A 15,598-nucleotide genomic window follows, 5' to 3' on the forward strand; every position below is an offset into this window, starting at 1 on the left:
AGTTATTTTCAGTCAGTTCTAACCAAAATGGCTATTATCTCTTTCCTCGCAACATAATCACTAAAATATGCTATAAATATAAGGTGCTAGGAGTGAACATTATGAATAATATAATAATGTAGGGGTGCCTCTGATGAAAAAATTATTTATAGAGGTGCCCTGAGCCAAAAAAAGTTTGGGAACCCCTGGTTTAGGAAACAGCACTAGTGTGGAGGGACAAATCACAGATTAGAACTGACAAAAGATTTCAGTCCTGAGATTTTATTCACTTTCATTTCACGACAGTGACAAAAAACACCCCAAGGCGTGGGGACCAAATTATTATAATTTATTATTATGCACAGAAGTCTGCCATTTTATATACAACTAGAAATGAAAATTTCTAAGAAATTTTAAGTGTGCCTGCAGCTCGCTAAGTCTGTGCAACCTTGTGTGAGAAAAAAAAATGTTGAGAAAAAAGAAATTGAGAGAAAAAAAATTGAGAAAAAAAATTTTGAGAAAAAAAATTTTGAGAAAAAAAAATTGAGAAAAAAAAATTTGAGAAAAAAAAATTTTGAGAAAAAATTTTGAGAAAAAAAAATTTGAGAAAAAAAATGTTTTGAGAAAAAAAAAATTTTGAGAAAAAGTTTTTTGAGAAAAAAAATTTGAGAAAAAAAAAATTGAGAAAAAAAAATTTGAGAAAAAAAAATTTTTGAGAAAAAAAAAAAAGTTTGAGAAAAAAAAATTTTTGAGAAAAAAAAAATTGTATGACACCAGCCGCGAGTCTGTACGACAAACGGTTCATGAGTTATAGAGGCACTTCCTGTTTGGCGAAGGACACTTCCTGTTACAGAGGGGGCGGGGCTTAATCAATTACAGCTCATCCCTATTGGCCGGAAAAAGACCAAAGTTACGTGTGCATTTTAAAGTTTAAATCACGTTGCTAGGCAAAAGTATGGCAGAGTTATGTGGCGCCAAAGTTTCTGGTTTTTTTTCGGAGTCCCCCATTCTAAGTCAATGGGGTTTTTGGGCGTCGTTTTTTGCGAATTACATCGCAATCGTATCGCGGATCGGAAAGAAAAGTAATAGCACACCATTCCCGGCCGAGCCGCACATTTTGATGTATATATTGCGGGGGTGGCGTAAATCGTGCGGCAGTTATTACGTGCCGAAATTTCCCCCATTCTAAGTCAATGGGGTTTTTGGGCGTCGTTTTTTGCGAATTACGTCGCAATGGTAACGCGGATCGGAAAGAAAAGTAATAGCAACCTATTCCCGGCCGAGCCGCACGTTTTGATGTATATATTGCGGCGGTGGCGTAAATTGTGCGGCAGTTATTACGTGCAGAAATTTGTGGCGAAACTATGGACTTAATTAATTAAGTATGGCGGATTACAATAAGTGTTTTGCCATTGCGTTGCATGGCAGGCACACTTAATTATTAACTTTATTCTCATTATTTGCCGACCGTTTTCCAGATTTACAACCTCCCAGCCATACTGAGCAAGAAGGAAGAGAGTAAGTATCTTCACATTTCACAGCCTATTTTTTATTTTATTTCTTTATTTTTTTATCGTTGAACGAGGATCACAGCTCCACTTACCAAGAGCCAATACTCTATTACAGGTCAATGTGCAGTACTCAAAATTTTACTTGAGTAAAGGTCAACGTTTTTGGCATCAAGAATAAAAATAATACTTAAAAGTACCAAGAGTAAACAGCAAAAGCATAATATAGACCTCAAGTGGTTAATGTAATGTTTTGTAATAATAATCTAAATCTACAGAAATAAGTAACTAAAGTTTTCAAATAATTGTAGTAGACAAGTAGAATATTTGAAATGTAGTGGAGCACAAGTGTTGCACATTGGAAATACTCCAGTAAAGTAAAAAATCACACCCGTGTGAACTGAGCGGTGGTCGTGGGGGGGGGAGGGGTGCCTGTGGGGGGGGGGGGGGGGGGGAGGGGTGCCTGTGTGTGTGTGTGGGGGGTGGGGGGGGGGGGGTGCCTGTGTGTGTGGGGTGGGGGTGTGTGTGTGTGTGTGTATTGCAGTTGATGCTCAGGGCAGGCTAGACTCAACAGCACCTCTCTGGTCACCCAGGGTACTCAGGCTACACCAGAGGCTACATACAGACAGACAGACACACACACAGACACACACACAGACACACACGGCCACGCTATGGAGACGGTGTGACCACCGCTCAAAAATACCTCAAACTTGTACTTTAGCACAGTACTTGAGTACGGTAACAGGAAGAGTTAGGCACTTCCATGTTAAATTGGCTATTTTCCCCAAAATGGTGAAAATGGAAAATGGTCTTAACCATAAGGAATGTAAAGTTCACATGATTAGAACATGCTTGAACATTCGACATTTACAAATTGCTACAAAACCCGTAAAGCCAGTCATTTTGGTCATAAACAAAAAGTTGGAGGATAACTTTATGTCTGATGATGTACAGTGAACATTTAAATCGTGTATACTTTACAAAAAAGGGTAAGTGATTTTCTTAAAGTTAAAAAGTGTTAAAATATCTCTATATTCTGATAGTACTCATTGTGAGTGTTTGTCCCCTTGTCTCTCCTGCTCTTTATTAAACAGAAAATACATTTTCAGGTCGCGATATCCAGTCAACATAGAGAACTCTAGAAGACTCTTGAATATATGTACTTCATTACTTTCCACCACTGGTCAGGGGGACATAACAAACATGAGAAACATGCATATTCCATTTCCTGTGTGCGTGGTGTAGCATCGTGTGGCGGTGTGGGATACAGTGCCTGACATTTCTACCCCCCCCCCCCCCCCCTTCCCCCTCATCTCCTGTTTGCAGCGTTCCTTAATGAAGCCGGCTTTAATTTTGTGAGGAAGTGCATTGACCTGGTGGAGACGAGAGGTGAGCCATTCAAGCAAACGTGTAGTATATCCAGGTACATTTATTGTAATCAAATAATTTTCTTAGGAATATGACAAAAACTAAAAAAATATCCATGAATTCAAGGCTCCATGGTGTGAGTAATCAATAGAAAGAAAAGTCGTTTTGGGGAGAACTACTCTTTTATCCCTGCATGACTGCAGACTGAACCACAATTAGATATAGATTTGTTTACAATCTGCATAGGTGCTTCATGCCTTTCTGTCTGGATACATACACCCAGTATACTGTACATCCGTATTAAATAATAAGTAGGGCTGGGATGCGATTCAATTCATCTGTGATTAATTAATCGCAAATAATCGCATTTTAATCACACATCGATATTTGACCTGAGAAGCTTTTTTTTTTTTTTTCAAGTAAAACACATTTTGTTGTACGAGTGAATCAACGAGTGAGTTTTTAAATCTAAATTTCGCATCCACTGGGCCAAGCGACTTCTCCCTTTGCGTTTGTTGTCTCTTCTTGGTTGGTGCATCACTATGATCGGTATGCCCGAAACTGAAGGTTCTGTGGTGCAAAAACTAAGTGCCATTAAAATGCGTACATTTTTTTAATCGCGTTCATTTTCTGTAATTAATTAATCGCAATTAATCAGTTAAAGTCCCAGCCTTAATAATAAGGCATACATCCCATTCTAAATTTAAACTGAAACGTTATTTATTTGTGGAGTGTGATTAGAGAAATGAATACCGGTTACCAGGCTTGGAATATATATATATATATATATATATATATATATATATATATATATATATATACTATCAATCTGATCAATGTTAAGCCCTGCACCAATCTAAGTTACTGGATTGGTTTAAGATGGGGATTCAGGGAGGTGAAGAATTCTGAATCTCAACAAAAGACAGTTTCTACATGAAAAGAAAGAGACAGAGGAGAAAGTGTCACAGTCAGCTGGGGCATTAAGGCCACTGTGGCCGCAGGTCATGCCATTGTTTTGAGGGGCACAAGGACAAACTGTGGGGCCACGACGGCCATGGCCTTCATGGCCTCCCTGAAATTCCTGTCTTGCCAGGCAGTTAAATTACAGAGAATAAGTTGGATAGAGATTTGGAAGATATCACAGGAAACAGTGGTTTTGGCGGTTGAAGATAGCTGGATTAAAGTGTCCTTTATGTCTTTGACCTGGTAGGTTTAAACACAAAGGGACTGTACAGAATTGGAGGCGTCAACTCTAAGGTGCAGAAGCTCATGGCCACCGTCTTTTGTAAGTATAACCTCTGTCTGACACTAAATACACACAATGACAAGGTCACTCATAGAGGAATGACACAGGACACTGGTTTTGGAACGGTGTGGGGCTAATTAACTAATGCAGGGACATGCTGGGCCTCTGATTCAGCCCGGGAAAAAGAGTTGGAGAGGCCCTCATTGCACGCTATAGAGAGAGATCTCTCTCTATAGCGCTGCTGCTACTCAAAGATTTGCCATTTCAGATCATGACCAGTGACAAGCCAGTGGGCCAATTACATGAGTTATATTTCGTCGTTGTCGGGTGGAAACCTTGTACAGTATGTCCAAAACTGTTTGTTTTGTATTTATCATTTAAAAAATTATTTAAACTTGTGAAAACAGCCGATCTACAAGCACACAACGCCTTGCGGTGGGAGGCGTTGTGTGCTTGTAGATCGGCTGTTTTCACTACTTTTGTGCGACGGCCTTGTATGATGAAGCAGGGCTTTGCTTTGCGAAAACACAAATTTGAAACTTGGAGATACAAGGTTTCTGCCTAATGACTTCAACAGCATAACATTATGTTTTAGAGCAGTGGTACTCAATCTATGGGTCGGGACCCAAACACTGCAGTGCTTGCTACTGTAGCTTGTATCTCTGGAACAGTATAATGGATTCAAGTGTCGTCTTTTGTCATCGGCCACGAACCGCGGGCGCATATTGTTGTTTCGATGTGTCATTAGTCCGACGTCCCATTAGTCTGAAGCTGGTGAATGCTAACCTGGCGACACTGGTGAATGCTAACCCTAGATTTTTCCCAAACCGCGGCACTTCATGCCGTCTTACAAGCTTGTATTATCTGCTATTTTTTTTTAAATCTTGAAGACGTGTGCGAATCTTTGATTATTTACATTCTTCCAAAGCAAATATTTTAACCCAAATCTTTGTTTCTGGGGGTCCCTGGAACAACATATTTTGAGATGGGGGGGGGGGGGGGGGGGGGTCAGTCTCCAAATACATATCATTTTGGTGGCCCTTGACACCAAAAGCTTTTGAGCACCATTGATATAGAAACATAACCTTTTTCCAAAAAACTGTTTGGACTTAGAAGACATTTTGTAGAATCGAATCCTCAGGTCTTAATGGGTCGATTGAGTTGTGAACACTGTGTGCACTCGTCTGTTTCCAACAGCAACCAAAGCACCCGTGGACATGGACCTGGACCAGGAGACATGGGACAACAAGACCATCACCAGCGGCCTGAAGAATTACCTAAGGTCAGCTCGCCCCCATAACACCTCTGTGTGTTTGTTTGTGTGCGTGTGTGTGTGTGTGTGTGTGTGTGTGTGTGTGTGTGTGTGTGTGTGTGTGTGTGTGTGTGTGTGTGTGTGTGTGTCCGTGTGCGTGTGCGTATCAAAGGAACATCATTACTTCTGTATAATGCCTCGTTGAAGCCTCCCTCGCCACCAGTGGCGTCAGTTCAGAAAAAGCTAAGGTATGGCAACATGACTGGTGTGTGCAAGACACCAGTCATGTTGCCATACCTTAGCAACAGGCACGATACATTTATTTTAAGAAGTACATTACATGTTTCCCTCCGTTTCTACGGCTTCTTGGGCTGGATATGGCAGCCGGAACGGTTGTTCAAGTGCAGCTAAACTTGGCATAAGCCATAGTAAACGTGCCACAATTAACAATAATGAATTGCACCTGTACCATTTTGTCAAGATGGGGAGAATACAAGTGTGGAGAATATCATTATAATACCTTGTTAAAGTAACCATTTTGTAAAATTTTGCATTTATAGTCATTTTTACTGTAATTTAACAACATAATAACCAGAACAGATAGACAAAGAGACATTCATGGATTTATATTTAAAAGTAACTTTTATGTTCCCCCCCTGGACCCAGGGTATGGCAGCTGCATACCCCTAGACTTTTTGGTTACCACCGCGCTCTGACTCGACTGGTGCGGTGTCCCTTTAGATCAACAAGTATTCATTGGGAGGATGGATCGCACACAGTGGCAAGAGTTGTCTTTTCTTTCTTTTATTATTTACATGGGTGAGAAAACAAACGTTTCGGCTATCAGCCTTCTTCAGTGTATCTCTGCATACCCCTGCCATACCCAATTGACGCCCCTGCTCGCCACCGTGTCAGTGGTGCATTCGGCACTGTGCGGCGACTGACAAAGAAACCAGGGCCTTTTCCCTGGGCCACGGGTGCTGGAGAAAGCTAAAAAGACAGCCGTGTCACAAAGCCAGAGATGTTCTATTGATGGTGTTTTCTTTCTTCTTCTTCTTCTTCTTCTTTTATCAATGTGCTCCACCAGGTGTCTCTCAGAGCCTCTAATGACGTTCAAGCTGCACAAAGACTTCATCATGGCTGTTAGTAAGTCATCATCATCACCTGTATGAGAGGAGAACATGTGGGGGGGGGGGGGGGGGGGCAGTCTCTTCTATCAGTCCACTAAAAGACACCGCCATGCACCATTTCGTTGCTGTCGGGCAGAAAAATCTTATCTCCACATTTTAAGTTGTCAACTTTTTGTGTTTTTTTGTAAATTAACACCCTACTTGATCATACTACAGTGTCACACTTCGCGCTGCGTTACGAGCAAAAAAAAGCCTTTTTGCGTCTATTCTTTTGATATTGGTGTTTTTATTGGTTTTATTGGTTTTCTTATTAGTAAAGAGTCAAAGTAGAGAAAGAGATAGCAGGGCGCTACTGGTATCCCTAAAACCACCGGTGCTCATGAATAGTCGAGGACCCACATGGCCAAAAGCTCAAAGAAAAGAGGTTTACCTGTGATTTTCTGCCGTACTTTTTATTTCAGTTTTATCTATTAGGTTGGTCATTAAGGTACACAGAATGAAAGGCCTGCTCTGCCGGAAACATCGCGAAAAAAAGTTATGGCCATTTGTATATTCACTGTCCCATTGACTCCACTAGAAATATTTAAAAAAGAAAAAAAGTCTGCTTTAATTAGCATGTGAGGGGTCAAATTAGGGATTCTTCGTGATTCTGAATCCATTGCAAGCATTTGTTTTGCATGAAAAACATTCCTTGGGCAAGATATCAACCCCCCAAAACAGTCAAAAGTGATGAGTCATCACTTTTTTTCCACTTTTCACAGTTTTGGGCTGCCGAAAAGTAACCCAAGCAATGTTTTTTATGCAAAACAAATGCTTGCAATGGATTCAGAATCATGAAGAACCCCTACTTTGACCCCTCACATGCTAATTAAAGCAGATGTTTTTTTATTTTTTTAATATTTCTAGTGGAGTCAATGGGACAGTGAATATACAAATGGCCATAACTTTTTTTCGCGATGTTTCCGGCAGAGCAGGCCTCTCATTCTGTGGACCTTAATGACCAAACTAATAGATAAAAACAGAAATAAAAAGTACGGCAGAAAATCACAAGTCCCCTCCCATTTTTGGGACTGGGTCCCCGACTAAGGCAATGAGCGAAAGAGGACAGATGTGCCACAGAGGCACACAAATCCAGGTCCAGGCACTCAGGTGGATTCAGAAATAAAAGGCCTATATTACATTAGAAAACACCTAATGTTTTTCTAATGTTCTAGCCCGTTGGCCAAATAAAGGCCTTTTATTTCTGAATCCACCTGGAGTGCCTGGACCTGGATTTGTGTGCCTCTGTGGCACATTTTGTCCTCTTTTGCTCAAAGAGTCAACGTACTTTTGAAATTGAATCCTGAAAAGTAACAGTTTTGGACGTACAGTATGAGGTTTGCACCCGACAGACAATATACAAGTAACACGCCGTGAGGGCGAGAAGCGACCATCAGGTTGTGCAGCAATTTCCCCCAACACACACACACACACACACACACACACCACACACACACACACACACACACACACACACACACATACACACACACACACACACACACACACACACACACACACTGTGAAAGCCACAGGCAATCAGTGACGCGGCACAGACCCATGTGAGTGAGTGTGTACACCAAATGTGTTCCTAACAACTTTTTGTGACCGGAATTGGAGTACTACATGTAGCTTTTTCCATCAATTAATGCTCTACTTTTTCATGCTTTAGTATCGCACAAAGTAGCAAAAAAGGCCTATCTGCTAGTTCACATATTGTTATTTTTTTGTGGAAGTGGTTAGAGTTGTCTGTGGGTAATGCTGTTGAATTAGTGCAGAAAGGTTTCACAGTCCATGAATGTGAGAACTATAGCCCTCACTTCCTGGTTTTTTAACCTCTAGACCTTGTCCTTGTCCGCCGTGTTTACAGTAAAACAGCACTATTGACTTGACACAACATATCATCAAACAAAGGCTGGTGTAATGGCAGCTATAGACCACATGGGGTGTGCCAGGCCGCTTAATTGCCCACAAAATGCACCATGGGAATTGTAGGAACGCTTGAAACAGATGGAAGAGGGAATATTCTCTTTCACAATATAGTGTACTGTAATTACAGACTCTGATAACCGATCAACAGAAATACACATTCACTACTGTCAGAATTACTTTCAAGTAGTTAGTTCAGCTACTTCAGCTACGTTCAGCTACTACTGGGCTGGGTAGGGTAGCTTGAGGAAAGTGGCATTGCTACTTTTTCAGTTTCAGGACACATTAAGTGTCACGTGTTTTGGTCCATTACACCAAAGAAAGAATTCTCCATCTCATCCATTATTCTTTACACCGTAATGTGTTTCACCCCATCGCTCAATGTCATGATGCTCTAATTCCCAACTAATGGTTCATGAAACAAATAAGAGCTCTTCAGCTAGGTACTGAAACATAAACCAAAAACCATTCATTCATACAAACATAGAAACACTTCAGAACCATGTCATCCTGCCCCAATACTCTTCTCACAAATAAGCTTCCGTGCCAGGGAACACATTGAAAATGCATACCTACTATTTTTCTCAAAGCCTGGCACAGACAAACATCTCAAACATCAAAATGCCTAGATGTAAGAAGCAGTCAGTATGGTCCTATAGTAGCCTACCTATAGCACATAGGCCTACTGTGCAATGGACATACTTTTGTACTATGGCACAAAACACCGGACAAGCGCAGCTTTTGCTGATGTAACAATATTTAGTTCACGGTTATGAAAAGCATTAAAAGAATCATCCTGTGCAACCAACCATCCAAAATAGTTTTAGGAATATGGAATGTGTTCCTGTTGGAATGTATTACAGGGTCACAAAAAGACTCCACTGGGAATTTGGTTCACGGACCTCCAGTTGAATATCACTGCTGTACAGTATGTCACCTCTGTAGGCGTTCAAGGTCTAAACGGGACAGGAATGATGGTGCGCGTCCATTCAATGCCTGTAGGTCAGGAGGAGCACTTTAATAAGCTCTGTCCTGTCTGTCTGTGGTCAGTGGTGGAAACTTTTACTTCCTCTCCACTTCCACTACATCTCAGAGGAAAATATTACCTTTTACTCCACAACAATTAATTAAAAAAATGTACTAGTTACTTTGTAGATTTGAATTCCTTATACAAATTTACATTAACCACCATTTAAACTTTGGCTATTAAGAGTATTGCCGATCTACAAGCTTACGTTGTTTTCAAAAGATTTCGATTCATTTATACATAATGATACCTTGTGAGACGGGACATTCTGCTTAATGAGTACTTTTACTTTTGTTACTTTAATGACATTATGATGCCAATACTTTCGTACCTTTACTTGTAACAGAGTATTTCTACATTGCCGTATTGATACTTGGTACTCCCATTCATCCATCAATAACAGTGTTTCTTGTCATGCATCTCTCAGAGTCAGATGACCAGAACTACAGGGTGTGTGCCGTCCACGCTCTGGTCCACAAGCTCCCGGAGAGGAACCGGGAGATGCTGGAGATGCTGATAAAACACCTTGTCACGTACGTCTTCCTCAAGCTCTCCTCATAAAAAGTTAAAGACCATCCCTGTACCTGGAAGATAAAGCTGCTAGCTGCTAGATAAAAAAAAAAGTACATTCAGAGTTCAGCCATACGTTAAGGATCGCTCCCGAGTGGCTCTAAAAACTGTCAGTGCTCTGAATAAGAGTATGGCATGCAGCACAGCATAAAAGCTACTGTATGTAACTTTTGAGCGCTGACAACCGCTCCAACATTTGATTTGACTGAGTGTGTATGTCTGTCCCAGGGGGCCAGTTGATCGGATTTAAAATGAAGCAAACACAGAACTAAAAGTTCCTATGATTGGCCGCTAGTTGCGCTCCATAGGATTCCATTCATTTCTCCCGAACTTTTACATTAGATTTTCTTACCTTAATAAACATTGTCATAAATACTTTATGGTTCCTGTCGCTAGTTTAAAACCTTGTTTCAATCACCATGAAAATATGATTCAATTTATGTTATAATTGATGTTTAAGCAGGATATGCTGTAGGAGGGGCTTGTGATCATAGGCTTGTGATGGTTCTTCTTTGTGTGCTTTATTTTCGGCAAGCTCAAGACAATGTCCCATGTATGCCTGCGGTTGCACGTGGCCGTTGGCAGCCAAAAGCATTGTGTTAATACAACTAGCCCTTACCCGTTCAAAGATATGAGCTCCAAAATGATGTGCAGTGTGTGGGTTATGGGATGTGCACTGTGCACACAGTATATGAGGGATGGAAAGTAACTTTAACTGGTGCTTGCATGATGTAGGAGCATCAATGTAAGAAACCCGTTTCGTTTAATGGCTACAGAGATACTGTCCCCCCCCCCCCCCCCCAGCCCGCCCGCCCACCCGCCTGCACACACACCCACCCGCCTGCCTGCACACACACACACACACACACACACACACACACACACACACACACACACACACACACACACACACACACACACACACACACACACACACAGAGCTGGTTAAACATTTTGCCTCAAGCTAGATGCAGAATAGATGTGCCTCATGCTAGATGCAGAATAGATAGTAGATACACCATAAAAATGCTAATATACAGCATACGATTTGTGAAAGTGACAAACGGGCTTCACAGTTATGTCAGGTGTGTTCATATGCTTATGGTGATGCGATTTCAGATCAATTGCTCCAGCACCGAGGAGAAACGCTGTTTCAGACAGACAGACACTCAGACAGACATTCGCAAAATTATAGTATAGACTAGCCCTTACCCGTTCAAAGATATGAGCTCCGAAATGATGTGCAGTGTGTGGATTATGGGATGTGCACTGTGCACACAGTATATGAGGGATGGAAAGTAACTTTAACTGGTGCTTGCATGCTAATATGTAGGAGCATCAATGTAAGAAATACCCGTTCCATTTAACGGCTACAGAGATACTGTGTACCGATCTGCATGATTTTGGACCAACATCTGTAACAGGGCCGAACCATCCCCCCCCCCCCCCCCCCGCCCGCCCGCCCGCCTGCCCGCCTGCACACACACACACACTCCCCCCCCCCCCCCCCCGGGGGGGGGGTGTGTGTGTGTGTGTGTGGTTTGTGTGTGATTGTGCATGGCCTGAACAACAGCGCCCCTCCCTTACATGTGTGGTCACAAAAGGTACTGTAGGCTAAATAGATATAGATACACCATAAAAATGCAATTATACAGCATACGATTTGTGAAAGTGACAAACGGGCTTCACAGTTATGTCAGGTGTGTTCATATGCTGATGGTGATGCGATTTCAGATCAATTGCTCCAGCCACTGAGGAGAAACGCGGTTTCAGACAGACAGACACTCAGACAGACAGACAGACATTCGGAAAATTATATGTTAGATATAACTTAGACGTTTGGGATGGTTGTACTTTGTCTAGAGACATTTAGATTGTGTCAAAGGTCATATCTCACCCAGACACAGGATTCCCCTGAGGAAGCAGACCGGCTCTATTAGCTCAATGGTAAAAATGTCAGCAGTTGCAGGAAACCGGGTTCAAATCCAGGGTAGAAGAGGAAGGTTATAGTGCATCTTTAAATGATTGATTCTTTAGATTTGAACCACTTTAACCATTATTTTATGCTTTAAACTATTTTAAAAATGCAGATTTACAAGCTCACAGCACGGCACCTTGTAGATCTTGTAGATCTGCTATTTTTTTTAAATCGTGAACATTTGTGCAAGTCTTTGAATATCTTTGACCCGATTCTAAATCCTTCTAAAAAAAATCTTCTAAATCCTTCTTCTAAATCAGTGGTTCTCAAACTTTTTCATGTCAAGGACCCCCAAATTTACATTAATTTGGCCACGGACCCCCGATCTCAAACTATGTTGTTCCAGGGACCCCCCCAGAAGCAAATATTTGAGTTACAAAGGTTCTTTAAAAAAAAAAAAGCAGATCTACCAGCTCGCTGCGAGCTTGCATAATCTGCTATTTTTCACTAGTTAAAACGTTAAATAATTCTAGGCCTAAATGATGATGGTAATGGTTGTTATTATGATGGTGTTGTTTCAGAGTCAAAGAAGGTAGCCCGCACTCACTTTAAAGTCGCTCCCAGCCTTTTATTGACAAGCAGCAATAAGATAGACGTTTCGACTGGTTAGAGTCTTCTTCAGTATACAGTATACTGAAGACTAAAAAGGACATTGAGATCAGCAGGCAAGCTGCTGCTGGTGGTCCCTAGATCCAACCTAGTTCATAGGGGTGGATCGAGCCTTTTCTGTGGCTGCCCCTAAACTCTGGAATGAACTCCCCTCACCATCAAACTGGCAACCCTCACTCACTGTTTTTAAAACCCGTCTTAAAACACATTTTATTCCAAGCTTTTAATCCAGAGTGAATTTTTATCTGTGTTTGTTTTTTGAGTTTCTATTTATGCCTATCTATGTTTTTAATGTTTTTATTTCTATTGCTTGCTGTGATTCTTGTAAGCACTTTGGTCAACTTGTTGTTTTTAAATGTGCTCTATAAATAAAGTGGATTGGAATACTCTAACCAGTCGAAACGTCATCTTATTGCTGCTTGTCAATAAAAAGCTGTGAGCGACTTTAAAGTGAGTGCGGGCTACCTTCTTTGTTTCTAGTATTACTGCACTGTCAGTTATAGCTCGGCACCGAAGAACGGAGGATGTGTGCGTATTTTCTCCTTCTAATGTTGTTTCAGGGTATCCACTCAGAGCCTGTCCAACCTGATGACCGTGTCCAACCTGGGCGTGGTGTTCGGGCCCACGCTCATGCGCTCCCAGGAGGAGACGGTGGCGGCCATGATGAACATCAAGTTCCAGAACATCGTGGTGGAAATACTTATCGAGAACTTTGACAAGGCGAGTGTGAGCTTGTTAACTCCACAAGGCGAGAGAGAGAGATTGTTCTATCTGTAGTTGTTTAGTTTTGGGTTGTTGTTTTTTTTTTTTTCCCCCTCGCCGTCAATCCCCCAAAATTCCGACTCCTCCCTCAAACGGTCTGGCCTGTGAGAATCCCCCCCCTCGCCAACGTGCTTCTGACAACCCCTCCCCCCGGACCAATGGGGGAGCAGGGGGGGTGTTTTTGGACGTCCCCCGACCAATCCTTTGTTGCGGGGTTCCCTAATGATGGAATGGAGGCAATGGAGGCGGAGCGTTTCCTTGTTTTGTTTCCCTGTCTGTACTCTGTTCTTCTTCACGCATCGGACTCCGCGCGAGTTTTGTACCGTGCGCTTGCTTTTGGAGACATATAATGTTTATTTAGGTCGGATACTAAAGCGTGATTATTACATTCAACCTGGTGATACGTGATACTGCTTTGAGCTGTGGCTGCCTGCGAGCTGGGCTGCTCTGAGCTTATCTCAACGCAATTTATTGCTGTCGCTGTCCTCGTCACTAAGACCCCGTTTTGGAATCTTTTCAAGTAATAAAGGGATAGCCTACTGATTGTTGACACGTACTGTAACAACATTGCCATTGCTTACTGCTATTGCTTACTGCATAGCCTGCTACAGTATATTATGATGCATTTTATACAGCACCAGTGTCGATTGATTGGTTGTAGCTTACTTTATTTGCATAGGAAAAGGTGCAAGTTACAGTGATACATGGTCAACTAAAAGGATAAACACCACAAGAAGCTTACATGGGTGTAGGATAATGCTGACTATGAATACAGTATTGAATACAGTAATATTAAAAAAATATATTTTTCAAAGATTGAAAAATCTATTTTCAAAATTGGAAAAATTATTCTTCTTCACGTTTACCGTTAAAACGTGGGTTCTTGAACAGACTTATTACATCGCTGTACATACGGCAAAACCGAAAAAGGGACAAAATACCTTTTCAATCATAACAATTTCCATTTATTACAAGGAATAATATGTACACCATAGTTCAATATGATACTGGTTTCAGTGGTACATTGAAGCGTTTAAGTGGTCTTTAATTCGAGTGGTTAAATAAGGACACATCATCCGATCTGTGTCTACTTGTGGATAGACACAGATGGGACTCCATTTTGGTCAAGTGGAAAGAATATATAGATAAAACTGGTACTTTGTCAAAACAAGAAAAATAAAATAATAAGAATGGAATTAATTTACCCGTAATACGGGCATAACTGTTTAGTGAATCAAGTGGGACTGGACATAGTTAATTCATGTACTGAAGGGAATGAACAAAACAAAGAACTCTATATCAGAAATGAAAAGTAGCAGATCTACAAGTTCACATCCTAACCCTTTGGCCATGGTGTGAACTGATAGATTGGTGGTCTTGGTCCAGAAGTATGGACAGAAAAATAGCAGATCTATAAGCACAACGACATGCGTAGCTTAGCGCCATGAAGTGAACTGGTAGATGGGCTATTAGTCATACAGCCTAAGAGGGGAAAGTACACTCATTCTCATCAGACATTCTTTTGCCATAACACACAAAATACGACCTGGCGGGTAGGAGTGTGCCCTGGGCAAAAGCTTTGTAGCGGGCACAGAAAGGTGCATGGCGACCATGCAGGCGAGGAGAATGGCCTGTCGTTGAGTCGCCTGGTATGGCAGTAGAGATGAGGAGAGCCGGGCAGAGGAGGAGAGCATCTGGGGGTCCCTCGGGTTCTCTGGCCCTGGTCCCTGGAGGAGGCCGTGTTGTTGAGTTGTGCTCGTTCGTCTGCTCTAGGCCAAGAACGACCACCGGGGCCGTACCAGCTTTGTAGCGGGCAGACATAACAGCATAGCGGGCCTTGGAGATGGGGAGAACAGCTTTGTTGACCGTCTCCTTCACCCCTGGTGCAGCCCATAGGTCCTCTCCTCCTAGTCGGTGGACTTCAGGTGTGTGGCCGACTGGCCGGAGAAGGGGAGAGAAAAGACTGAAATCTTTTCTATGTCACCCCCCTCCGCCATTGATCAAGCAATAGTGTTATAGAGAGAAAAAGCCTTTTAGAGAGAGCCTTTTGTGTTCCTTAGGGCTAGCTGGTAGGAGTAGAAGAGAGATGTCCTCTGGGAACACACACACACATGTCTTTGGGAGAGACCTCCCACTTCCTGATAAGGGTGTTGCCAAAGGATCTACATCAGAGCTTGTATTGCATTCATCTTAACTTT

The 15,598-nt window shown here is 41.9% G+C and overlaps 1 protein-coding gene across 1 annotated transcript in view; it reads left to right on the forward strand.

Annotated features, from left to right (window-relative positions):
• The window catches only part of arhgap42b (Rho GTPase activating protein 42b), a 168,903-nt gene that overhangs the window by 129,427 nt on the left and 23,878 nt on the right, over nucleotides 1-15,598 (forward strand). The window contains 5 exon segments of the mRNA XM_080731273.1: nucleotides 1,458-1,497; nucleotides 2,817-2,879; nucleotides 4,069-4,143; nucleotides 5,302-5,386; nucleotides 6,444-6,502. Of these exon segments, the coding sequence (XP_080587399.1) occupies nucleotides 1,458-1,497; nucleotides 2,817-2,879; nucleotides 4,069-4,143; nucleotides 5,302-5,386; nucleotides 6,444-6,502 (322 nt within the window).

Source organism: Nannobrachium achirus (genome assembly GCF_963921795.1).
Source record: "Nannobrachium achirus genome assembly, chromosome: 8".
NCBI classification, from domain to species: Eukaryota; Metazoa; Chordata; class Actinopteri; order Myctophiformes; family Myctophidae; genus Nannobrachium; species Nannobrachium achirus.